Source organism: Lampetra fluviatilis, chromosome 23, assembly GCF_964198595.1.
Source record: "Lampetra fluviatilis chromosome 23, kcLamFluv1.1, whole genome shotgun sequence".
Taxonomy (NCBI): domain Eukaryota; kingdom Metazoa; phylum Chordata; class Hyperoartia; order Petromyzontiformes; family Petromyzontidae; genus Lampetra; species Lampetra fluviatilis.
The window spans coordinates 10,746,996-10,774,194 of record NC_136297.1 but is presented as its reverse complement, the minus strand read 5'-3'; the positions used below and the strand labels follow the sequence as shown (position 1 = coordinate 10,774,194).

The window sequence follows — 27,199 nt, the reverse complement described above, 5'->3', positions numbered from 1 at the left end:
CTGTTAATTTATCCATTGCATGGGTGGACCTTATCCTTATCAATCATCCAGACATTTGCCCCCCCTGAGAGATTTTGCAGGAGCCGCCACTGATCTCAACACCTGTTTTGTTGCCAGAAAAAAGGGGAAAACATATTCTCATATTTTGGTACTGCCAAATTAGGTCCCGTGATGATAAAAAAAATGCCCTTTTACCCAATGTAGGCCTCTTAACAATTTGCATATTTATTCATACTGGAGGAATCCGATGAGCTATGAAGCTCTTTCTCGAAGATGCCCAGAAGGAGAACGTTACACCACCCTGCCCAATACAGGATATAATTGACAACGTTTCGGGCAATGGTCCTTCTGCTTAGCGCACGTCATTGCACACGAAATGCTTTCCACAAATGAACCACCATACCGTGCCGATGTCGAGCATAAAGCATCACGCGAATTTCGGTCATTGTCGCAGCAGCGGCTTTTGGCTGCTAGCCGTCGAACAAAGACGGCAGTCACCGCATCGCGCGCTTTCAAATGCGCTTCTGCGGCCGTCTGGAACGCTCTTCCGACATTAGGAAGCCACTGGAAATAATCTAGATTGAAACCCCATGTATTTAGAACTTCTGTTTGTGTTGAATTTCTTGTCCTGACCCCGCACCTCCGATTAGCACGGTTGGCTACGTACGGGCCGAAAGAAGTTCTACATACTCTTAGGTTTTTTTCGGTAAAGTCACGTAGGTAAAAAACTAAAATTAATTAAAGTAAAATAAATTAATTTTAATTACATTTTTTTTACCTACGTGACTTTACCGAAAAAACCCGTAAGAATATGAATCCTTGCAGTCACGAAAGCTTCAAATCTAGAATTAAGTTCTACATACGTCGCCGATTGTATTTAAATTTTAAGGCCACAGTGTTGTTCTTTGTGCAACGCAACAGCAGCAGCATCATCAAATGATTTTTCAAACGTGCATTGTGTTTTTTTTTTGTGTTAACTAGAAAAAAATGCACTTGCAATCACTCATGCACGACCACTGATGCGATACACAAATGATAGCTCAACGAAGTGGCTTATCACGTGGAGATTTATAGCAGCCAAATACTCTGAACGCCTCTTTTCTAAATGTGGAGGGGGAAACCGAAAGACACTTCAAATATACAGGCTTCAGGGTCGCGATCGAACCCACGCAACGACCTCCTGTATACCAGGCGAGGTCGTTAACATCTCAGGCGGGGGAGTTAACATCTCGCCACCGTGGCCAATTAAATAATCGAACCCCTCCCCCACTCTAGAAATAAAAACAACTTATGTAACTTCAAATGTATTTGTGTCAGTACAGTCACCCAGTAATTATGGCTGTGAGAATGTTATGAATGCTGTGGCGAGTTCAAGCAGTCTGGACAGCGTGGCAAACCAGCGATTTTGAGTGTTTCCATGCTTGGACTCACAGCAAAAGCAATACTTTTTTGAGCATGACAAGTAAAGTATCCAATAGTGCGAATTCATGAACCAGAAATACAAATATGAGCTTATCAAAGACTTTAAAGCTTTCGTTTGTATTGAAAACAAATAAAAAACGATGAAACATTACTTAAAAAATGATGATAATGTTTGCAAGAGTGTAAAAACAACACGAATATATTTTTCAAATATTGACTCAAACGTACTAATAATACACTATAAGATATAAATAAACATTTTCAAACCGCACAATGAATAACTTTAGAATTACGGCGGACTTTCATTTCGTCTCCACGGCAGCAATTTCTAACAATGCGCAGACAATGTGAGTGAAATGACAAGATAAGGTTGTCTAGGAGAAAAACCATAAAGTGATTGTAAGGAATAATAGGAATCGAAATAACGCTCTCGTACCAATTCCGAAATCGCCATATCAATGACAGTGCCTTCTTTCAAAGGAAGAAGGGTAACAATGCGGCCGTATTTCACGTTTTCAGAATTATCATTCACACGGGTGACCTCGATGTACGACTCGTGGAGCAACAGCTGCGATTCTACATCGAGGTGGCTGAGCCGGGTAATTGCGGTCATGAGTAGCGGAGTGGACGTGAATTGCCGCCGTGACGATGATGCATCCTCCTACAAAGGGCGGTTTCTCAAACCCAAGGAAGCCAGGGAATCGCGAGTAAGGATCTCGCTTTGCTGGTTTATGTACACCGCGTTAAACGTGATGCTGTGTTCAGATGTTTTTTCTCTTGGTGGCTATCAATGTGATGCCATAAATATACTTCTCCGTGTGCGCATGTTGAACATTCGTTGTATTGTCTTTGTCCAATGTTCCTACTCCTGATCCACGTCATACCAAGTGATAAGACGGCGCATTAGTAAACAAATATATACCGCATCATATTTTTGAGACACATTGCTATGGATCAGCGAACGTACGTAAGTTTAAGAGATCGTATTCAACTTTTAGAGAAAAAACCAAGCGGGCTAGGCAGTGCCGAATCGAGTTAGTGCGGGGCTTGCAGCATATGTTTTAAAGGGGCCTTAAATAAAACAAATATACATAAATATTGTACAGTCAAGTAATTGTATATTTTCATGTTCTATAATCCAGATAAGAGGACAAATCGATCACCTTAAACACCCAGTCGTTCGTAAAAGTTTAAGGTGGTATAGTACTATAGTAATAGAGCAAGTGCAGAATCACTGAACCTGAATTGATAGCTTGAAAGCGTTTAGCGCGGGGCCACTGAAAGTACGGGGCCCGTAGCTACATATGTAGTAGCTACTTTTGCCTCGAGGATAATCCGACACTAGGGTTAGGCCAGGACACGTCGCTGGACAAAGACCACTGACCGGTGGTCGAGACGTCACCACGGAGCGACAGCCAAAGGAGGGACCGCGTGGCCGCGTGGGCCGGTCACACCCACAGCGGAGACGGAGCGATAACTAAATAAGTAATATTTTAAAACACTTTTTTTTAAACACGCTTTAAATAAATGTACCCTACTAGTAATGGGAGCTTGCCATAACGTAAGGGACCATCAGTTGAGCGTGGACAATTAGACCCAAGCCGATACATAACATATAAAAAAGAATGTAAAAAAAGATATTTATCTTTTTCTATGACAGAATATAGTAGTGTCATCAGTATGACATAAGTATACCAAGTTTGCAGTCGATACCACTATGGGAAATGGGTTAAAATTGAGTTACAAGATTTGAGGATACAACAACAGACAGAGTGAGTTAATAGAAAGCGTGTAAAATAACTTAAAAATACTTAAAAATACTTTTTTTTTAAACACGCTTTAATGAAATGTACTGTCCGAGCTGCCCCTCTCCCTGTCCCCTTCCCCCATCGCCCCTCCCCTCCTTCCACATCCCCCGCCCCTGGGCGTGGCTCCCCGAGGCTTGCCGTGACGTAAGGGACCACGTGGTGATTTACAGCCAACGTCAGTTGAGCGTGGACAATTAGACCCGTTAAAAATATTGATTTAAAATATATATATAATTTTTTTATGATAGAATATAGTATTGTCATCAGGATGACATAGCTATACGAAGTTTGCAGTCGATACGACATTGGGAAGTGGGTTAAAATTGAGTTACAAGATTTGAGGATACAACAACAGACTGAGTGAGTTAATAGAAAGCGTGTAAAAAAACGTGCTCGCACGTAGCTGCCACGGATGGATGGAGACCACGAGAGAGACGCCGATTGCTTTGAGGGAGGCAACGCTTTTGCGTGGCCACAAACACAGAGACATTCTGCGACGCCATCGTCTTATCGAATTTCTACTTTGTACCCATTGCTCCTTCACTCAAGGCACTTTGCGACGTAGCTTACTGAAACAACGACGAGGAGTGAGTGGCAGTGATAGAAAGGTACTTCGGGGATCACGAAAGGGTCGGGGAGGGACGGGAAGGAGTGGAGGGGCGAGGGGTAGGGATGAGGAAGACAATCGTGGATTTGTCATTTTTCACGCAACAACTTCCAACAAACTAAAAATAAAAAACACCGTTTTTAAGAATGAACAAAAAATTGTCTACTTCAGATCGGAGCGGGCAGAGGGTGCATTTGAAATTCACGAATGAGCAAGTCACCGCAGGTTGCATCACACTTCATTGAATGCCTCTTACGCAAGTTGCCACGAGGAAAAACATCAAAGGGCCAGACGTGGGCCATGAAACGTTTAATGCGAGGAGCTATCCGGATGTTCATTGAAGATGACACTCAGGAAGCCATGCTTGTACACGGCATGAATATTGCATGAAATGATTATGCCGATATCCATTCATTGTATCTGATGTTATTATTATCATTATATTATTATCCATATTTAGGCAACCCATGAATGTGATACCTTTGTGCAAACCTCTGGCTGGGTGAGTGAATGCCTCTCTATTGAGCGAGCAAGGAAATCGAGATGCAACACGGACGTATGTTATGTACATGTACGTTTAACTTCTTTCGCACCGCACGTAGCCAGCCGTGCTAATCGGAGGTGCAGGGGACGGACAAGAAAACACACGAAAAAAAAGCCGTTCCAAAGAAACGAGTTTTTCTATTTTAGAACACAACAGTTTTGCATCCCAGGTGATGTACAGCAAACAGAAATGAACACAAAAGTATAAACAAACACACACGCAGACTCAAACACACTTCGTCTTGGGTGTAATATTTTATTACAATTTTTTTTCCAAATAAATACTCATTTGCTAAGCTTATTTACACTTTAGAGGCCAAATAATTCGATGTTTCCGCCCAACGCGAGCATGGAATTTGTTCTGAACGCGTGTTACTGGCAAGAGGTCTCGCTGCGCCACCGTCATGGGCCTCCCCTAGGTCGACTAAGCCTCAAATGAGTACCTGTCACGGTGTGTAAACATCGCCACTAGGGAGACAAAGGCGGTCGGGCGTGCTACTGGACATCCACCCCCTCGTGTGCCGTGCCGGCCTTCACAGGTGCTACTCGCTAACAGCACTTGCCCCAACAGTCTTTTAAAGGCTATACGGGGGATCTTTGTCTTTGCAGTCATATAACCATCGTTGGAAATAGCCAGACTGATTCAATCAATGTAAACTTCATGGCGGCGTTAAGTCCCAATGTACAATTATGCTCCCTATGAAGTCGTCGAGTTGGCAACGTGTCACATTTTGATTCATCTGCAGTTACATTTCGTCGAAGCGATCTTATCACGAATAAAAACCAGACCCTTCTCTCCCGATAAGATGTGCAAGCCCTCTGCAGATGGGCTTCTATCTGTACCAACGGAAACTAATTCATATTTGCCCTCACGTGTTCCTGGTGCTGTTGTTGATTTCACGGTTTAAGCGTCGATTAATTATCGACACTCATTTATCCCTTTTTCGTCACGGTAGCTGCTGATTCTTCCCGCGGATCTCACCGATGTCCGTCAACACCACGGGGGCCGGTCGACTCGCGGCTCCTGAGCGAGCGGCTTCGTTCATTTATTAAGGACCACCGCCTTCTCGCATTCACCGCAGTGCACTGCGGCTCTTTAAATATTGAGGGGTGTTTTTTTGATGCAAATTCGAAGAAGAAGGCGGAAAAAAATGGCTCTTCTTGTTGTTATCTTTGGCTTGCTGACCCCCTGGGCTAAGCTGATGTGGAACGACCTCTCCGCTTCACCTCCCACCTAGCGCGATTGGCTACGTACGGTGCGAACGAAGTTCAACATGCATACATGCAAGCCCCGTGTAAGCTGGCTGTCATCCATCAGCCGTCGATTGTGTCGGTCACTCTTTTTTTTTTACGATTTAAAGCTTTCGTGACTGCAGGGATTCATCTTCTTGGTTCTTTCGGTAAAGTCACGTAGAAGGGAAATAATAATAAAATAATAACGTCGTGAGAATTATTTTATTTTATTATGTTTTATTATTATTATTTTATTATTTCCCTTCTACGTGACTTTACCGAAAGAACCGAGAAGACACTCTTCCTTTGTTATGGCTGGCGAGATTCTTTACCCGCTTCAAAAATCTATCAACCGTATTCCTTCCTAAATAGGCAGTGTTTATTTTTCCCTTTGCTCGTCACAAAGCCTCGACCCTTCCTGCGATCTTTCTCCCAGTTGTGGGTTCACTGCGGAAACTTGTAACTTCAGAGCATCTTTGTGTATGTGCTTCTTACCGCCCTTGTCATTGCGTGTGTTCGCTGTTTCTTGTTTTACTAAATTGCATCTGCGTGGGAGGACGACCGCATTCCATCATCATTCCGCACACATTTGCAGCCCAGCACACGTTTGTTTTCATTACCATTACTTCTATTACCGCCTGATTTATTTCCCCAGTACTTGGAAACTGATCTCCCCATTGAAAGCTTCAGCAATGAGACGATTTAAACGAAACAAAATCACGTGTAACACTCGTGCGGAGGAAGTTAGACTTTTTACTTTTAAACAACTTTTATTGCCGCCAGCAGCAAAGGCACTGGAGGCGATTTCGATATGAAATACACAAAGTCACCAGCAAACAAATGAAAATAAACGCTACAAATCCACGCGCTGTGGCGCTAAAAGCACCGCGCACAACACGAAATAAAAGCCACGTGGTGGTGGTGTCATCGCGCACGCCACGGTGACGAGCGAGCGCTTCAGAAGGTGAACACGAGGGTGCCCTCCACGCTGGTACAGAAGGCCTTTCCGGCTCCCCAGCGTTCGAAGAAGACGTGCACATCACCGACATGTGTGTGGTACGCGTGCTCCAGCCGGAGCCGCGCCTTAAGCAGGCCTCTGAACGCTGGAAGCACAGAGCAGCCGTCAGTGTCACCTTCCAGCATCTTTTTTCTCTAGGAAGTTAGAGAGAGAGCGACAGCGCGATGCAACTCGCCGTGTTGTTACACAACAGCTGAACTTCTGCGATCCCTTCGAAGTGAACTTTGATGAACACGCGAGGTTGCAGCGCTCTCTCATCGCACTCAGCCACGTACAGTGAGGGAAAAAAGTATTTGATCCCCTGCTGATTTTGTACGTTTGCCCACTGACAAAGAAATCATCAGTCTATAATTTTAATGGTAGGTTTATTTGAACAGTGAGAGACAGAATAACAACAACAAAAATCCAGATAAACGCATGTGAACATTTTTTAAAATTGATTTTCATTTTAATGAGGGAAATAAGTATTTGACCCCTCTGCAAAACATGACTTAGTACTTGGTGGCAAAACCCTTGTTGGCAATCACAGAGGTCAGACGTTTCTTGTAGTTGGCCACCAGGTTTGCACACATCTCAGGAGGGATTTTGTCCCACTCCTCTTTGCAGATCTTCTCCAAGTCATTAAGGTTTCGAGGCTGACGTTTGGCAACTCGAACCTTCAGCTCCCTCCACAGATTTTCTATGGGTTTAAGGTCTGGAGACTGGCTAGGCCATTCCAGGACCTTAATGTGCTTCTTCTTGAGCCACTCCTTTGTTGCCTTGGCCGTGTGTTTTGGGTCATTGTCATGCACGGGCCATGCAAAGCCCCGCACTGCGGGCAGTAGAGTAAACACACTGTGGCCTGCACTCCCTCAACGGGGCAGGAACAGCAAAAGTCCACCAACTCTCCCGCTCCCTCTCTCTCTCGCTCTCTTGAAGCCCCCCTCGTGGCAAGCAGCAGACATCCGTATTGGCATTGAGCTCCGGAACATATTGTCTTACCGACTGGAAGGGGGAATCCGATGAGCTATGAAGCTCTTGAGCACAGATGTTCCAGCGTGGGGCGCGTCAGCGGGTTACAACAGCGAACAATACAAAGGCACTCGAATGAATGCAACATCGAGAAAATGGTAAGCAGGTCTCTAAGTATATATATATTTAAAAAATTGCTTTCGTTACAGAAGTCCGATTTATGAAGATTTGTCAAGGCAGCAAAAACAACAAAGCATTCCCAGACCACCCCAAGACGACACACTGAGGTCATTTATAAGTGCGTGAAATAATGTGATACATGAGAGTCATTGGTGAATACTAACGTAGGAATCTGCCAAGATAAAATAACGACGATATAATTTGAATCCGTATGTTCACCGAGGAACGATGTAAAATACCTTTGTGAACTCCTCGATCGTAAACAATGTGGCTTGAAAAAGTCACCAACAAACAAATGACGTCACGCGTGCAGAGCGTCCATTTTTTTTTTCTATTCGCTTGCGGTTACTAAGCCGGTTGGGGATACCTCACAGAATGGACAATTGGTTAAAATATTGACGTTCACTACTCGTACGTTTATTTCTCAGAGCCCATGTCGAGTCAGGCAAGGGTTGTTGTGTAACTCGGTTGAAACAAAATGCAACAAAAGCGGGGGGGGGGGGGGGGGGATGGGTAACAGCAGCCAAAACAAAGATTGAGAGCCACTCACTGCTCTCGAGGAGGAGCGGGCATGGTGGTCTCTTGATCTCCCTATAACCCAGTGGCAGAGATCGCAACCGGGTACCCGATGCCCGTACCCTACCCGATACCCGGCTACCCGTACCCGCCCGGGTACGGGTACGGGTAGCCGTTTGCGACCCTGGTGCGGCCGGGTACGGGTAGGCCGTGAGTCACTGGTGAGTAACCGTTTGTCACTCATTTCGGGTAGGGTACGGGTAGGGAACGGGTAGCCATTTGCGACCCTGGTGCGGCGGGTACGGGTACGGGTAAGGAATAAAAACCCGTTTGCGACCTCTGCCCAGTGGTTCTTCTTCTCCTTCGTAACCTGGGGTGGCACGCCACCCCCTCGGGGTGCGAGATGTCCTTTCTGGGGGGTTAGCGAGACACGGCCAGATTTGTTTTAGAAGGTAAATAATCGAACACAAACATTAAGCACGGACACGTCAGTACAACTACTTTGTTTCATCAAACCATGTGTAGTTATTGACATTATACTTTTGTTTTACGATTGAGAACCAACGTGGTTGCAAGGCTGCAGTAAAAGCTAAGCACCACTGCTCTAATGTATGTACGTATGTTGAACTTCTTTCGCACCGTACGTAGCCAACCGTGCTAATCGGGTTGGCTATGTAAAGTGGGAAATCCTTCCACCAGCAGTGCCATGAGCAAGCAGTTTCAGGCATCACCTTTACCGCTTTTCTATAGTCACCATTTTTTTTCTTTTTTAATCCTTTATATTAAGTTCGCTTGCTTGCTTGCTTGCGTGCTTGCGTGCTTGCTTGCTTGCTTACGACCGTGCAAATCTTTCGGTCGTTTTTTAACCCACTTCCCGTGATCCAATCGAGCTGACATTTTCCACACAGACTCGTTGTGCGTGATAATTAATTTTCGTGAAATTTTTTTCCCAAAATTTCACACTGTTTAGGGAAAAAAAAAAAATATTTAATTACCAATTGCTTAATGCTGGCAGACAATCATCTGACCCATAGGTGGCAGCCATCTCAAGCCAGAGGACGAGAGGACTCTAGCCGCCACGCATATAAAGGATTTATAGTGAAAAACTTTGCTTTTACGGGTTAATTTTTTACGAATCACCTATCCTCGACGTAGCACTGATCTGAGGTTGGACTCCCGGCCAATGCAGCAGCAGCAAAACAACAAACATCACGCGCGTGCAAAAACACTGCCAGTCGAATGAGAGTTATCAGAAGCTGACACCTCGTGGCGTTCGTGTGAACAACCCAGAGGAGTGCTTCGCCCGTCGTGTTCAGCGTCGCGCACAAAACTTGGCAAATCACTCTGCCAGAACAACATTTCCACGAGCCGCGTGAAGTGTGTGTGCGCGTGTGGTGAAATGCCCACGTGGTGCCTTGCAATCGGCGCGTCCATTTGGCGTTTGAACATCTCTAACGCCTCCTGTGCTAGTAACCATTCCTGCTTTTTTTTATAAATATATAATTCTTCTTCTTGGTTCTTTCGGTAAAATCACGTAGAAGGGAAGTAATAAAATAATAATAAAAACATAATAAAATAGTTCTCACGACGTTTCCGCCACAACGCAAGCAGCCGTCCGCAGGTGAAGATTCTTATTACTTCCCTTCTACGTGACTTTACCGCAAGAACCAAGAAGATGAATCCCTGCAGTCACGAAAGCTTTAAATCGAAATTTTTATAATTCTTCTTTACCATCTGCGCTCTGTCGGGGACGCTCGATCAGCCGGTACCGATGAGTTGTTCATTTTAGCGACGAGCGCGGAAAAGCGCGTACCGGGCTCGATTTGCCAATTGCGCAAACGCGCCGTGGTTTTGCGGCGGTGTTTGTAAACCCATCGTTGGATGCTATCGTGTTGGCCGCTTGCCAAATTGCCGACGAATGCGGATTCACGCGAAAGCTGCAACGCCGTGGGATTGGGTCCCCCGATACGTCAAACGCTTGCCTCGTGGAAATGGCCAAACGGGCTCCGTTAATTTTCATACTCGTTGGTTCTTTCGGTAAAAGTCACGTAGGTAGAAAAATAATAGATCACGACGTTTCGATCGCAACACAAGCGAGAAAAAACAGGAGTGTTTCTTGCTGTGGTTGTCCCCACCTGATGACGATCGCTTGTGTTGCGATCGAAACGTCGTGATCTATTAGTTTTCTGCCTACGTGACTTTACCGAAAGAACCAAAGAGTGTGGATTCCTGCAGTCACGAAAGCTTCAAATCGGTTATTTCTGTTTAATATCCCAACGGAGCAAATGCTTTAACGCGCTATAGCGGAATACGTGACAGGCCCCGCATGAACGTCACGACATCGTCATATTTAAGGATAATGGCCTCTATGCCTTTGATTTGTTTACATTCTTTGAATGTGTGAGAATACAATTACTCAATTATGCCTTCCATACTGTGGACATGCTCTTGCTTCCATCTCCTCAGTACACCTCATAAAGAGAAGACCTTCCTATCCCGCCAAAAATACATTTCACTGGGCAGGCCCACCATCTTCTCCAACCATTATATAAACGGAGTGGTAGCTCCTTCAATCTCTCATTTACTTGATACAGCTGTCGTGGCTGTGACGGTACCACCTGAAGACGGAAGCTTGTGTTGCCTCCGAAACGTCGTGATTTTTATTTTATTTTACTTTTTTATGTTTTTACCTACGTGACTTTACCGAAAACAACTAATAATATGAATCATTGCAGTCACGAAAGCTTCAAATCTAGAATCATGGCAAGTTGTTTTGCCAAAAACGTTGTGCTAAAGCCACACTTAGATACTTTGACTCCCCCACAACCCCCCCAACCATGATTGAGCCAGCATCATTTATCAAGGAATCTGTATCGATCAGCCTTTCCTAATCACCATTCACGAAAAATGGTGCAGCACACAGTTTTTTTTTGCTGCAGCTGCGTGAGATGATCCGCTTCAGATGCCTCAAAATTGCTCAATCGCGATTGAGCAACGCGGTCGCGTTCAGGTATTTAAGTGTGGCCCTCCGGCCACTTCCACAGCTTCAGTGCCACCCAAAGCCACCTTCGGCTCTCTCGTGTCTCTTCTCAAAGCCTCCACCGCCAACCACCCACCATGCCTATCGTCGACTCTGGGAGCGTTGGGGCCCTCTCTGCCTCTGAGCAGGCTGCGGTCGCCGGCAGCTGGAAGGCAGTGTACGCCAACTACGAGGCTGCGGGCAAGGCCGTTCTCATCAAGTGAGTGATGTGTGTGTGTTGTGGAACGTGGCGGGTTAACAGCGCTAAATGTCGTGGGTTTACTCGCCAACACACCGGTGTGCTGAAGTAGTAACTAATTGACGCGTTTCATTCACGTGACAAACCTTTACTGATGGCACCTGTGTCGGGTGGTGGCGGGTTAACGACACATTTATATTTGCGCGATCTAACCCAAAAATAAACTCTTCGTTATGAATAATATTTGTCGGGAAAGCTTACGTGTTAAACTAAATTAGCAGCGCTGCTCAAGAGGCTCAGAGAGGTGGAAACGTGTTTAGCCAGAGGTGTCCTATTGCTTCAACAAACGCCACTGCGCACGTTTGTCCAGATGGCTGATGACTTGGCAATTGAGCTAAACGCTATTTTTCTTTGGCAATGATGAAAGATGCATGCCTCCCCTGTTTCTTATCATTGGTATAAGTGTTTTTTATACGTTGTCAATTACTTGATTACAAAATCCACGCATAGAGTGATTTGCTCAAGCAGGAGCTCTTCTAAGATTGAGGCTGAAATCCACGTGATGTCAAGCTAGAGATATCTCAATTAGCTCCGATACATAATTATAAGTCAAGTCACATACGTGACTTAACCGAAAAAACCTAAGAATATGAATCTTTGCAGTCACGAAAGCTTCAAATCTAGAAATAATTATAATTTGTACTTGTTTGGCAATCGATCAATTTATTCGTGCGATGAGTACCTTGTAGAGGGGAACTTTATAATTGTTAATTAAAATCATAATTAAAAATAAATATTTATTTCTCTCTCACGCAAGAACCCGGCATATTGCAAACTTTTGAAGACATTTTTGGAACCGTGTTAATTTCTTTCGATCAAGACGATACCATTTTTTTTTTTACAACCTATGCAATGTTTAATGTGGTGAGTTTTTTCTTCTTCTTCTTCTTCTTGCAGAAGTGACTCTTGACGTTGTAATTCCAAATGTAGTTTTTACTCCTCCACCAACCTCTCTGTGCCCTCTCCCCTCCATCCACCCACCACACCCTCGTTACCATCACCAGGTTCTTCACGTCCAACCCCGGCGTGCAGGACTTCTTCCCCAAGTTCAAGGGGCTCGACTCGGCCGACAAGCTGAGCAAGTCTCCCGCCGTGCGCTGGCACGCCGAGAGGATCATCAACGCCGTCAACGACGCCGTGGTGGCCCTGGACGACCCTGAGAAGCAGAACCTGAAGCTCAAGGCCCTGAGCCAGAAGCACGCCTATGAGTTCCACGTGGACTCCCAGTACTTCAAGGTACGTGGCACCGCAACTCAACGATGGCATTTTATGCCTTGCAATCACTCTGAATGTACCACCCCCCTCCCTCCCTCCCTCTCTCATCTCGTCAGATCTTGGAAACTTAGCAGGGTGTGTTGAGACTGGTTAGTACTTGGATAGATTTGCTGTGAATGTCAGGTGTTGCACGCTTGGGCTCTAAGGTAGGCAGAGGATGGCTCTAGTGCGGTGTTCTTTCATTGCAAGGCCCGTGGGCCATTGGCGGAACCTGGTGGTATTCAGTGTGGCCCATGCCGTGCGGCCCCCGACAATACACAAATGTGAAGTCAGCCCTTGCAGGCGGTGTGGCGGCGCTCAGACTGATGATGTCTTAGCGGCGAAAGTGGCCCCCATCTGAAAATTAATGAAGAACGCTGCTCTAGCGCAATGAAACTCTTGCAGCTACACTTTGTACGTAAAGCCAAAGAGTGATTTGATGTCACTGGCCAAACATACTGATGCAGAAACCTCACCGACAAAAAAAAGTATTAAAGACTCACCATTGCATGTGACGCCAAGGCCTCGCCTTAGCCTCCACGTTGACACTCTAAATAATCCAAAATGATGTATTCCGCTCAGGTGCTGTCTGCCACCATCCTGGAGGAAGTGGACCATGCCAACGGTGGCCTGTCAGCCGACGGCAAGTCCGGCTGGGAGAAGCTTCTGAGCAGCATCTGCATCCATCTCAAGTCTGCCTATTAACTCCGCTCCAATGCCATGAAGTCGAAGAGCGCGTCGCAGTTTGTGCGAAGCAAATAATCCCCTTGAGCTTATTGGCTGCGGTTTGATACAAGCTTTTTGAAAATTGTCAGAAAGTTGCGTGCTCGAATAAGATGGTTTTCGTGGTGCTGCCCAACACTGAACGTGCCAATCATATGTAAATCATCGCCAAAATGCTGCTATGAATAAAATAAAAAATAATATGCAACTGACCGCAGTGTCTTTAATAAGCGTGAGCAGAGAATCATTGTGGCTGTATTACACTTCACAACAGAGTTATGTTTAAAACAAAGGCAAGTGCAGATGACTTTTCAAACGGGCCCATGTAAGGACATCTCCGAGTGTAACGGATTTCGCATAACTGCAACGTGGAGCATCTGCGTAGCACGGCGTCTCACAGCCTTACTGCTCGCAGCGGCAAATCCATCGAGAAGGCACGGAAGAACTGCTTTTTGTGTTTAGTTTCGTGTCCTTTCCCGGCATCTCTGATTAGCGCGGTTGGCTATGTACAGTGTGAAAGAAGTTCAACATACACACAAAGTTTGTTCGTCAGTGTCAAGAAAGAAACCATCAGTCACCCACAACTGGATATCGTTATCAAGAAAAACGTAGGTATAGTTCAATAATTATTGGGCTATACCAACGCTTTTCTTCCAATTTATATATATATACATTTTAATTAATGTATATTAATTAGATTACAATTACGTGAAAGTTGTGTGTTAATTACACTCTGTAATACCAACTAATTAATTGCACTGGTGAGAGATTGCACACCTAAGCGGTTAATCATACTGCTGGCAATCCACCAGCCAGGTGGCTCAGCGTTGGAGCGAGCAGTTCGCGACATCGGAAAATAGAGAGTTCAAATCCCGATTTAAAGCTTTCGTGACTGCAGGGATTCATATTCTTGGTTCTTTCGGTAAAGTCACGTAGAAGGGAAATAATAAAATAATAAACTTTTATGCTTTATTTTTATTATTGTATTATTTCCCTTCTACGTGCCTTTACCGAAAGAACCAAGAATAGAATTCAAATCCCGGTTGGGGGTTGGCTCAGCCGATCTAAATCAGCGCCACCCCAGGTAGATGAAACAGGCTCTTTAGATGACGGATACACACACACACATATTCAAATATAACAATTTAGTATTCACACCAATCGCTGTTTTGTAGGGGAGTAGAGTCTGTCAACAGGGGGGTGATCTTGCTGGGGTGTCACCCATTTAAGTGCTTTTAGTATTTTTTTTAATTTGGAATGTAAAAGTGGCACACATTGGCCTCCTCGTTTAAAAAAATAATATTTACATATAACATCACAATCTTGAACATCCACTGTGAAATAAAATGGCCCACGCAATTTTATCATCAATACACCCGCAGTATTAACCAGAGTGGCCGCTGGGCTCGAATCCCGGACCTCTGCAATGAGCAATGAACCCGCTAGCGCTCGGTCGCGTCGTCCGTCGCAGTCCAACTTCAATGCTGGACACAGCTGAGAGACAGCTGAGGCCAGATGTCTCCTTCGCAAGGGAGATCTAGGGAATTGCCCAGTGCAGATGAAGCGCTTCATAGAGGACAACAACAGTCGGTTAGTCAGAGCGTCGCCGCGCGCCGTTTCAAGTCTCGGACAACCTCACCGAAACAATGTCCACAGCAATGGAGACACTTGAACTGCGTTTTATTCACAATGACCCACAGGCACCGAGAAGACCCCCAGCTGTGAGCAGAAGCCTCTGGAAACAAGTTGCGTCACCTGTGTTGGCATATTTCTCCCCTCGTTCCCTCTCGCTTGCGTGCGTGTTGAACTTCTTTCACGCCGTACGTAACCAACCGTGCTAATCGGAGGTGCCGGGGGGAAGGACGACTCACAGAGATCGAGGTGGCACGTCCCGGCTCTTCACTACAGTTCCCTCCTCCGCCTCAGCGAGCAGCGCGTGCAAGCGCACACACGCTACCACCACCTTCCATGCCACGTCCTTCCACGTTCACCAATTCACTCCTCCACGTCCAAATGGACTTGTTCCATGCCGCACGCGCTCACTCGATGATCGTTAAGCACGTCCAACGTGACGCGCTTTTAGCCTAAACAATTTTTTTCTTGAAAATTATTTGAATGAATCGAAATAACCCATTGATGCGCGCGCACACAAATACACTTCGCGTGGTAAACGTGTGCGCATATTCATGTGCGCCATTCTCTCCCGACTAACAATGTTAACTTATCGCACCGGGCACTCAATTGATGCTGAGTCGACCGAGCCGAGGCCAAGGAACGGTTCAGATAATCGTCACCGGGTGTTGGCCGCGAGCGGGAATCGAACTCGGGTCGCCGGGTTCGTAGCGCAAGCGAGCTAACTGCTGCACCACCGCTCCGTTGAAAATTCATGCATTAATTAGATCTTCCGCACACACAACGAGAACTGCAGGCATCACGAGCGTGACACTCGCCTTCAAACGACGAATTTGACCGTGAAACATCGCGGGCCCCGCAACGGCGCTACGTCCTGCCCCGCCGAGAGACCCGGCAGCAGAGGCAGCAGCAACGCTGGGGCTTCCGCTCAGAAGACCAGGACGCTCCACCCGGGGTGGGTGAAGGAGCAGCCGAAGTAGAGGACCTCCCAGGCCTGCTCCAGCAGCCATTCGGACACCACCTCGCGTTCAGCGCACGCCACGCTCACGCGTAGCCTGCGCGGCGCTCCGCGGAGAGCGGCCGGCAGGCCCAGAGGCCCCGGGGGAGGCACCACGGGGGAGCCGGGCTCCGGGCCCTCGGTGCCGAAGGTCACCGTCATGCCGACGGCCAGAGAGGGCAGCTGGTTGGTCATCTCCTTGCCGTTCACGAACACGGCGCCTGGCGGGATGGGCGTCGTTGTTAACGCGAGCGTCGGCATTGCCACCACCGCGGTCATTGCTGCCGCCGCCGCCGACACGGGCAACACCGTCACCGCCATCGTCACCATCATCATCACGATCGTTCGAATCGCCGCAGCCATTGTCACCATCAACATCACGACCATTGTTATCATCATCATTATCGCCACGACCACCTAATCAGCATCATTAGTATAATATTAACATTATTGTCATCACTGCCAACCTTCATTATCATCACCATCATCACCATCAATATCATCACCATCATCACCATCACCACTGTCATCACCGCCACACCCCATCATCATCACCACCACCACCGTCATTATCATGAGGTGGGTGTAACTGGACAGGAGTGATGCGGTGTGACGCACCGTTGGAGGCGATGCAGAGGGCGCCGTTCCAACGGAGGGACTTGGCGTCGGCTCGGGGCTCCACGCAGAGCCCAATGGTGTCATCCCACCCAAGGGGGCCCACCCGCTCAACCCTGAGGACGGGGAGCAGTGGGGGGGGGGGGGTGCAGGTACAGTTCATACCCTGTCAGGCTAGTGCTTAGAGACCACATTATAGACCGGTCTGCCAGTCTATTATTGTCTAGAGACCCCATCAAGACACCATTCTGAGACTCCATCAGATTATTCTGCCAGTCTATTATTGTCTAGAGACCCCATCAAGAGAGCAGTCTGAGACCCTTTCAGAGACCAGTCTGTGAGTCTATTGTCTAGAGACCCCATCACAGACCGGTCTGTCAGTCTATTGCCTAGAACCCCATCAGAGACTGGTCTGTCAGTCTATTGTCTAGAAACCTCATCAGAGACCAGTCTGTGAGTCTATTGTCGAGAGACCCCATCAGAGACCGGTCTGCCAGTCTATTGCCTAGAGACCCCATCAAGAGACCAGTCTGAGACCCTTTCAGAGACCAGTCTGTGAGTCTATTGTCTAAAGACCCCATCAGAGACCGGTCTGTCAGTCTATTGTCCAGAGATCACCACCAGAGGTGGGTCTTGTCAGTCCATTACTGTCAAGTCGTTTACTGATCTGAGTGATAATATCGTTGTGACGCGGCACGCGATCCGCCAACCCTTCGCGGCCTTCCTCGCTGACGGCACGACAGGGGAGGGGGCTCACCTGAAGCTCACGGAGTGACCGAGGGCCAGGCTGGGTCGGCTCGAGTAAAGGGCTGTGACCCCTGGCCCCGAGCCCCGCGTCGCCACGTCCCTCCGCGCGCTCAGCGCAAACCCCGCGTGGTCCGGCCTCCATTCTGTCAATCACCAACGACACAGGTGTGTCACCAACGACACAGGTGTGTCACTACGACACCAGGTGTGTCACTACAGGTGTGTCACTACAGGTGTGTCACTAACGACACCAGGTGTGTCACTACAGGTGTGTCACTACGACACCAGGTGTGTCACTACAGGTGTGTCACTACGACACCAGGTGTGTCACTACAGGTGTGTCACTACGACACCAGGTGTGTCACTACAGGTGTGTCACTAACGACACCAGGTGTGTCACTACAGGTGTGTCACTACGACACCAGGTGTGTCACTACAGGTGTGTCACTACGACACCAGGTGTGTCACTACAGGTGTGTCACTAACGACACCAGGTGTGTTACCAACGACACCAGGTGTGTCACTACAGGTGTGTCACTACGACACCAGGTGTGTCACTACAGGTGTGTCACTAACGACACCAGGTGTGTTACCAACGACACCAGGTGTGTCACTAACGACAGCAGGGGGTGTCGTCAACAGGAGTGTAATTCAGATGTATCACGAGCAGGTGTGTTAGGAACAGGTGTTTCACTACAGGTGTGTCACTAACGACACCAGGTGTGTCACTACAGGTGTGTCACTAACGACACCAGGTGTGTCACTACAGGTGTGTCACTAACGACACCAGGTGTGTCACTACAGGTGTGTCACTAACGACACCAGGTGTGTCACTACAGGTGTGTCACTAACGACACCAGGTGTGTCACTACAGGTGTGTCAGTAACTTGTGTTACCAACAGGTGTGTTACCCATCAGGCATGTAACTGATGACAGATACTTCGTGAACAGATGTTCCACCATCGGGTATGTAAGTACGTATGTTGGACTTTTTTTGCACCGTATGTAGCCAACCGTGCGAATTGGAGGTGCGAGGGAACAGATAACAAAAACTAAACTCAAAAAGCAGTTCTAAAGAAATGAGTTTGTCAATCTAGGTGACGATTCAAAAGTGCATAACTCCAGTGGCTTCCTAATATCGGAAGGAAGAGCGTTCCAGACGGCCTCATGTTGAAAGCGCGCGATGCGGCGACCTTCTTTGTTCGACGGTCAACCACTATCTTCTTGGTTCTTTCGGTAAAGTGACGTAGAAGGGAAATAATAAAATAATAAAAATAAAACATAATAATTATTTTTGTCAAGGCGCTCTTCCCCCTCCAACCCAGCTTAAATAGACGCTCCAAGCCTGGGGTGTTTCATTCAGACGCTGTCTTCCCGACAGACCTGTTCTTCACCTGAGGACGGCTGCTTGCGTTGTGGCCGAAACGTCGTGAGAATTGTATTTTATTATGTTTTATTTTTATTATTTTATTATTTCCCTTCTACGTGACTTTACCGAAAGAACCAAGAAGATGAATCCCTGCAGTCACGAAAGCTTTAAATCGAAGGTCAACCAGTAGCCGCTGTGGCGAGGATGACCGGAGGTCACGTGATGATGGCTTATGCTCCTTGATGAGATCGGCGAGGTGATAGCGGTTCATTTGTGGCGAGCGCTTTGTGTGCAACGAGTGCGATCTCATAAAGTGCGTCGTCACACCATCATGTCCGTCACCATGAAGGTGTGTCACTGACGCACGGGGTGGTTAACAACGGAAGGAGGGACGGACCGTGCGCGGGGAGCGGGGTGCTGGTCGTGACGGGCACGCTCCAGGCAATGGGGCCTTCGGGGCCTCCTTCGCGGGCCCCCACGCGGAACGTGAAGTCTGCGTGCGGCTCCAGATGGGGCACCGTGAACTCGGCATCGGGGCCGCAGTACACCTGGGGGGGGCATGAGGAAGGGGGAGGGGGGAGAGTAGGGTGGATGGGGGATGTACAGAGTAATGAAATAAACTATTGACACGGTGATGGTGTGGTGGTGATAATGGTGGAGGTGGTGGTGGTGGTGATAATTATAGTGTGGTAGGGGATGGTGAAAATATACATGATGAAAACGACTTTAAATTTTTAATCTGGACGATCCCTTGAGATAACAACACCTCGTTTGCAAGGATGTCCAGGGCGTCAACGGACACAAACATTGCAAGCACTTAATGAGACACGTAAAAACATTGTACATTTTTTACTTGTACAGTTCTCTGCATTTATAGAGCTGATGATGATTCTAATGAAAATTATAACTGTGAAAACGATGATGATGGTGGTGATGATTGTGAAAATTCTACTGTTTAAATAATATTGCTGATTAAATTACAACGATGAAAAAATAACAAAACGGTGCTGTCGGTGATGGCTTCAATGAGGATGTTGCAAATGGCGATGAAGTTTAATGGTGGCGATGATGACGACGATGACGATGATGAAGGAAGGAGCCCGTACCCTGGTCATCTGCGCTACGTCCTCCGTACGACCGCGGCAGTACTCAAGAACGTACTCTTGCACGGGGAACTCCTCGTCCACCTGCGGCAGGCAGACAAGACAAAGATCCCCCGTACAGCCTCCACATACTTTGGGGAAAGTGCTGTTAGTGAGCACCTATGGAGGGCGGTACGGTACCTGGGGGAGGTAGTTGGCCAGCATCACACCCAGCCGCCTTTGTCTCCCCAGTGGCGATGTTTACACATCCCAGCAGGTACTCATATTGAGTCGACCTCGGGGAGGAACCCCAGGACCGGTTTATGTAACCGTCACTGGGTGTTGGCCGTGAGCGAGAATCGAACTCGGGTCGCCGGGTTCATAGCGCGGTGCGCTAACCGCTGCACCACCGCTCCCCACACACAACCACGTCGTTCTCATTGGATGAGCGAATGTAAACAAATATGGATTTTCAGATTTTGGGGGAGAGGGGAGGGGGAAATGTCTCCAGGACAAAAAAACGCAATAACGAATCAGCATTCTACGGGGTCGCTATGCCAAGTCTGTATGCATGCACAAAGAAATTTGGCAAGTGATCCAACCCCTGTTCCTCCTCTCGGCGGGTTCTATAGAAGCACGCGCACGCACCTTACACCACCGCACACGCGCGCACCTTACACCACCGCACACGCACGCACCTTACACCACCGCACACGCACGCACCTTCCACCACCGCACACGCACCTTCCACCACCGCACACGCACCTTACACCACCGCACACGCACCTTACACCACCGCACACGCACGCACCTTCCACCACCGCACACGCACCTTCCACCACCGCACACGCACCTTACACCACCGCACACGCACCTTACACCACCGCACACGCACCTTACACCACCGCACACGCACCTTACACCACCGCACACGCACCTTACACCACCGCACACGCACCTTACACCACCGCACACGCACCTTACACCACCGCACACGCACCTTACACCACCGCACACGCACCTTACACCACCGCACACGCACCTTACACCACCGCACACGCACCTTACACCACCGCACACGCACGGCGGCTGGCCGCGCGTTCGTCTCCTCGAGCTGCACAGGCGCACGCGGCGCGACGCGGCCGTGAGCGGCGAGCGCCGAGCAGAGACGAGGTCCCAGCGACGCGTCCAGCGAGGCCCGCACGCACGCCACCTCGCCCAGCGCCGGCACCTCGGGCAGGCTGCGTGGGGCACACGTGGGCATGAGACACTGGGGCATAGGGGGGTACGCGGGATGAAGGGCACGGGCGTATGATATAGGGTGCTGCGGTGGCAAGATGTGTTTTTTTTCCCCTCTATATTTAGGAACATGCGTTTAAGAGTATTTGGCTGATTTTTTTTTTCGATTTAAAGCTTTCGTGACTGCAGGGATTCATATTCTTGGTTCTTTCGGTATTTCCTTTCTACGTGACTTTACCGAAAGAACGAGTATTTGGCTGCTATACATTTCTACGTGAAAAGCCACTTCACTGAGTTCATTTGTGGCCAGGTGGCTTCTGAAAAAAGAGCTATATAGATCAGTGGGCCTTTCCTGGTAAAAAAAAAGAGTTCAGTTTTAATCTTGATTTAAAGCTTTCGTGACTGCATGAATCCATACTCTTTGGTTCTTTCGGTAAAGTCACGTAGGTATAAAAAATTATGAAAAATAATAGATCACGACGTTTCGATCGCCACACAAGTAATCGTCCACCCGAGGACGATTGCTTGCTTGTGTGGCGATCAAAACGTCGTGTTCGATTATTTTTTCTACCTGCGTGCCTTTACCGAAAGAATCAAAGAGTATAGTCCAGTTTTAGTTTAGTTTGAAATATACGGGGAAAATTGGATAGGCGGGACATGGTGGCATGAGATGCGAGGAGACAGGAGGTAGAAGGGCATGTTGGGGCATAGTATAAAGAAGAAATGACGATGTGGGAAATGTAGGTACAGGGTCATGGCAACATGGGGCATGGTTTGCGGGGACACGGAGACGAGCATTGGCGACACAAAAAGAGATCCGAGGGCATGCGACAAAGGGACTTGGGGAATGGGAACACGCAAACTTGGAACTACCGCGAATGCTACTTGGAGTAGGGACACGTGATGCCAATGGAGTTGTGTCTGCATTGAAGGGGGAGGGTGGGCGGAGAATGCTCGTCATGGGCACGTGAGGACAAGGACAGGCAAGGAATTGGGGGAGCAGGTAGAGGTGGTTATGGAGGAAACAGCAAGGGGGTTAGGCAATGGGTAGAGTGCAAGGGGACAGATTTAGGGCAGAGGAAGGGAAGGACAGGGCAGGTAAGATGCGGAGTTCCTCCTGCAGCAGGAGATGCTGCTGCTGCTCCTGCAGCTGCTGCTGTTGCTGCTGTTGCAGCTGCTGCTGCTGCAGCTGCTGCTGCTGCTGCTGCAGCTGCTACTGCTGCTGCTGCTGCCCCACCCTCACCTGCCCAGCTGCACCTGCAGGGACCTCTGAGTGAAGCTGGTGAGGAGCGACGCTTGTTCCGGGCCCGACGATGCCAGGGCCGCCTCACCTGGTGAGGAAAGCGGCGTCATCGACGATGACGTCATCGATGGCAACAGAAGCATTGACGACAACGAAGACGGCAACTGAAATTGAACGCGTGCGAACTCATCCGATCGATTACACTGGTCAACAACAACAAAAAACATTTTTTTCTGGCCTGGACTTTTGCAGCTGTTTTAGACTAATTTCAGGGTGCTGATTCCAAATCTGATCTCAGATTTGCTCTATCACATCTCATTTTTATGCTATCGGCATACCCCATTTTCATAGATTTTACCCGAAATAAACTCTGTCACTTATGATTGCAAGTTGTTGCGAGTCAGTGACTGCTTTAGTGTTAAAATATGGTGCTGTATTTTTAGGATAGTGTGTTTATAATAGCATTTATGTAGATATCCACATTTATTTTAAAAAATTATTCTGCAATATATCTCAAAAACCTGATGTGATAGACAAAAACCGATGCCAGATTTGGAATCGGCACCCCAAAATTACCTTAAAACCGTTGGAATACCTCATGCCAGAAAAAGTGTGTTGACCAGTGTTAGCGTCGATGTCCTGAATGTACGTTGCAACGTCTTTTGCACCGTACGTAGCCAACCGCGCTAATCGGAGGCACGGTGCATCTCACCGTCCCACCCCCCCCCCCCCCCCACTGATCCCACCTTCTGCGAGCAGGTCCTCGACGGCGTCCACCCGCTGGCGGATGAGCTGCGTGCACTCGCGCAGCGGCCGCGACGCGTCGCTCACCATGCCGCGCACGGCAGCGCACAGCGCTTCCCTGCGCGCCGTCACCGCCGCCGCCAGCGCCACCTCGAGCCCGGCAAAGTGGCTGTCGAGCGCGGCCAGGGTTCGTTCGCCGCTCACGCTCACCTGCGTGCCCGCGTGTATGCGTGGTGCGGTAGGTGGGTAGGCATGTTGAGTTTCTTTCGCACCACCGGACGTAGCCAACCCGTGCTAATCGAAGGTGCTTGGGGGGGGAAATGACACCAAACTAAACACAAGAAGAAGCAATTTTAAAGAAATTAGTTTTCGATATAGATTATTTTAAAGTGCATAACTCCAGTGGTGGCACCATAAGCGAGACGGACACGCATGTATACCGTGATGGCCTTGACCCGCAGTGTCTCCGAGGTAGCGCATATTGAGTTTGTGTTGATTGTGTTGTGTCACGTGTCCATCATCAGTGCAAGGTCCCACGCGCCACTGGCGGTCCCTGGTGGCCATCTCGTGAGGCCGCTGGCGTGCGGCCCGCCGGCAATACACGAATGTGAAAACACCCCCACCGTGCTGTGAGACCCGATGGTGTCAAATGTGTGGGGGGGCTCCTCACACTCATGTCTCGAGGGCTAAAAGTGTGCGGGGGCCTCACACTGATGTCTTAAGTGATGAAAGTGTGGGGGGGCCTCACACTGATGTCTTAAGTGATGAAAGTGTGGGGGGCCCTCACACTGACGTCTTAGAAGCTAAAAGTGTGGGGAGCCCTCACACTGACGTCTTGAGAGATAAAAGTGTGGGGGGCCCTCACACTGAAGTATTAAGAGCTAAAAGTGTGGGGGGCCCTCACACTGACGTCTTGAGAGATAAAAGTGTGGGGGGCCCTCACACTGATATCTTCAGAGCCAAAAGTATCCCCGCCCCCCAATGGAGATTAGTGAAGAACACTGTTGTTATATTGGTCAGCGCTCTGACCAAGAACATCCGGTAAACCCAGCAGCATTTTGTTTGACAAGCCTCACTCTGCTGATGAGACCGAGAAGGTGAAACCCGCTGGATCCGTTTACACGCAATCAACAACAACAGCAACATTCGCCACTCAGCGACGTGGGTTGACGTCATCGCGGCGCTCGTGCCAGGCTAGGTGCACCTCGAGCACACGCACGCACCTGCTGGCTGGCGAGGTGCAGCTGTTGCAGACGCTGGAGTAACTCGCTGCGGTAATCCAGGGCCTCTCTCACGCTCTCTCTCACCTCGTCGGCACCATCATCACCTCCTCCTCCTCCTCCACCACCACCTCCTCCATCATCGCATCTCGCTCCACCATCACCACCACCACCTCCTCCTCGCTCCGGTGTTGATGGAAGGTGATTTACTCCCACCACCACCCCTGTGCTCGTCATGGTAAATTATCTTCTTCTTTTTGGAGGGAAGAGGAAATGCGGTCATTTACAACAACAACAACAACAACAAAATCACAATCGAATCATCAGCCATGGTCAATCCACTGCTGGATGAATGCCCCCCCCCCCCCTTACCCTCGGTCGTATTTTTTTTATTTTAATTACATTTCTTAGTGAAAAACACACTTCAGAAGCATTGATCGAGTTTTTTTTGACGCGCTAATAACGACGTTACCGTTCGCCCGATATCGCCAATTGATAATAATAATAATTATGAGACGCGCCGCAAAGTGAGACGAAAGTAAGGCGTGTGTGCGAAGTTACACAAACCGGTCACGCACAACTACCGGAGTATAAGACGCACCGCTCCCGCGCTCCCCTGAAACTTTGCTTTAATATCACGAGGGGGGGGGGGGGCAGGGGCGATAACGCGCGTGGTATAATCCGGACGATACGGTAATATAGAAGAAGATATCGATAACAAGAGGGGAGAGGGGGAGGGGAGAGAAAACACGCTCGATAAATTCGCCTCCCGCGCAAAGCAAACATGGTCAACGAACAATGTCAAATTGCGGAACTAGCGTGCCTTATATGAAATGTATTTTTATTAATATCTTCGACAGCACACGCGCCGCTGCGTAACGACAGATTCACGAACACGAGGCTCGACTTTACCTTAACTCTCGCGACGCTCGCAAATTGTACCTTCAAAAAGACGAGTTTTTTTTTTATAAAAAAAGGAAATAAAATAAAGTAAAAATGCTTTCGCAAAGTCGTAGAGCGTCGCGCGCACGCACGCGCGTCAATGTGCGCGCGCGCGTCGCGTTAACGCCCGAGGGAGGGGGGGGGGAGGCGCGGCCCTGCCCCGCCCCGCCCGCCCAAGCTTCCGCGGATTTCTTCTCTTCAACGCCGCCGCGGATTTCTATTCCAAGACAGCCCTCCACCAAACCACGCCACTCTCATTGCCCCACCGTGGCGACGGGAAACCGGCTCCCCGCGAGGTGCGATTGCAAGAACAGCGGCGCCCGGGTGCAGCTGATAACTTATAACAACAACAACAATAATAATTCTAGATTTGAAGCTTTCGTGACTGCAAGGATTCATACTCTTAGGTTTTTTCGGTAAAGTCACGTAGGTAAAAATAAAAATAAAAAATAAATAATAAAATGATATAAATAACAACAGAAATACAATAATAAAGCACGACGTTTCGGGCGCAACACAAGCGGCCGTCATCAGGTTGGACAACCACAGCAAGAAACAAATACCACGGAGTTCGAAGGAGGAAGGGTCTCCTCCGCCGACGAAACCGGCTCGTGTTGGTGTAGATCAGGTGGATGATCGACTAATTATTATTTGACATTTAGATTAGACCTCGGCAGGATCGTGATAGATGGCGACTACTTGGGGGGCACGGTGGGTGATGTGCCTTAATCCAGCAGTGGATTGACCAAGGCTGATGATGATCATGAATAATGGAATATTTATCCAGGAGAAGCCTGAGTTTCGAGACTAGTTTTCAGGAGGATCTTTGCTACCCTGGGAAGTTTCACCAATGCCACGCATGAGTTAGGCTTTCGTGTGGGTGATACACACACAGACCGGTTCACGAACCCGCTTGCTGTACTTGCCCATAACTCATCTGGCCACCTCAGGGCCGCGCGGGTTTGGGAGTTTCGCAAATCTCTTTGCGACCCACCAACCCCTCGCATCCAAAGCGGTGGACCGCAGGCGCGTGGCAAGTTAAACCTACAATGGAAAATCAATTAACCTATTACATCAGTAAATGTAACGTAATAATTCGTCGATTTAATCAGCATGCGTGCGGTAAGACTGATACCTGGACCAGCAGCTACGGCAGGGTGGACACGGCCAAAAAGAATCTTCCAATGTATGCGCATTGATTCTCTTTTCCAAATACATATATAAACTTTGACGTCCAATGTAGAATCTTCCTATACAGAGTCACCGTCTCAACCGATTTCGACCCCGTATCCTATACAAAACCATGAACACATCGATGGAGAACCCTTGATTCGTCCAATATAAAACCATCGCCTCATCCAATAAAGAACCATCGTCTCATCCCATACAGATCCCTCGTACGATCCAATCCCGGGAGCATCCGTAGGGTCCCGTACAGCGCTTCACATCTTCACCGTCACGAAAATTAACTCCAACCATTCCCAATCCACGAACGGATGAAAAGCCTCCCCAATCCATTTTATATTAAGGGGGGAGGGTCTCATGATTTATACCGTTCTGGAATTGTACCATACTCTTTGGTTCTTTCGGTAAAGTCACGTAGGTAGATTGAACCAAACGAGTATGGATTCCTGCAGTCACGACAGCTTCACATCAAGATTTAGACCATACTTCACCAGGCTGGTCAGTGCGAGATGGCGAAGGGCAGGATCGTGAACTGGCGTTGGCCGTGGCCGTGAATCGAACCGCTCTGCCCTCCCTCCCTCCCCACCGCGTGCACGTCAATTAGACGTTTTTGTCAAGTCGACAGGCTTCGTTCGAGTTCAGTTTCAGTTT

At 48.4% G+C, this 27,199-nt stretch overlaps 2 protein-coding genes across 2 annotated transcripts; one reads left to right on the top strand and one right to left on the bottom strand.

The window, feature by feature from the left end:
• Positions 1-11,335: 11,335 nt before the first annotated feature.
• LOC144940928 (globin-like) lies at positions 11,336-13,706 on the top strand. The gene is made up of 3 exons (XM_078867438.1): positions 11,336-11,517; positions 12,561-12,792; positions 13,393-13,706. The coding sequence occupies exons 1-3, from the start codon at positions 11,396-11,398 to the stop codon at positions 13,513-13,515; spliced, it is 477 nt and encodes a 158-aa protein (XP_078723564.1). The 5' UTR covers positions 11,336-11,395; the 3' UTR covers positions 13,516-13,706.
• Positions 13,707-15,262: 1,556 nt separating this feature from the next.
• Positions 15,263-25,486, bottom strand: LOC144940927 (cytokine receptor-like factor 3). Its single transcript, XM_078867436.1, has 10 exons — positions 25,364-25,486; positions 24,425-24,671; positions 23,204-23,411; positions 22,458-22,545; positions 21,039-21,216; positions 20,000-20,080; positions 19,291-19,441; positions 17,535-17,667; positions 16,781-16,893; positions 15,263-16,383 (listed from the first exon to the last, which is right to left on the bottom strand). Exons 2-10 carry the CDS (start codon positions 24,656-24,658, stop codon positions 16,094-16,096), a joined length of 1,476 nt encoding a protein of 491 aa, XP_078723562.1. The 5' UTR covers positions 24,659-24,671; positions 25,364-25,486; the 3' UTR covers positions 15,263-16,093.
• Between the last annotated feature and the right edge of the window lie 1,713 nt (positions 25,487-27,199).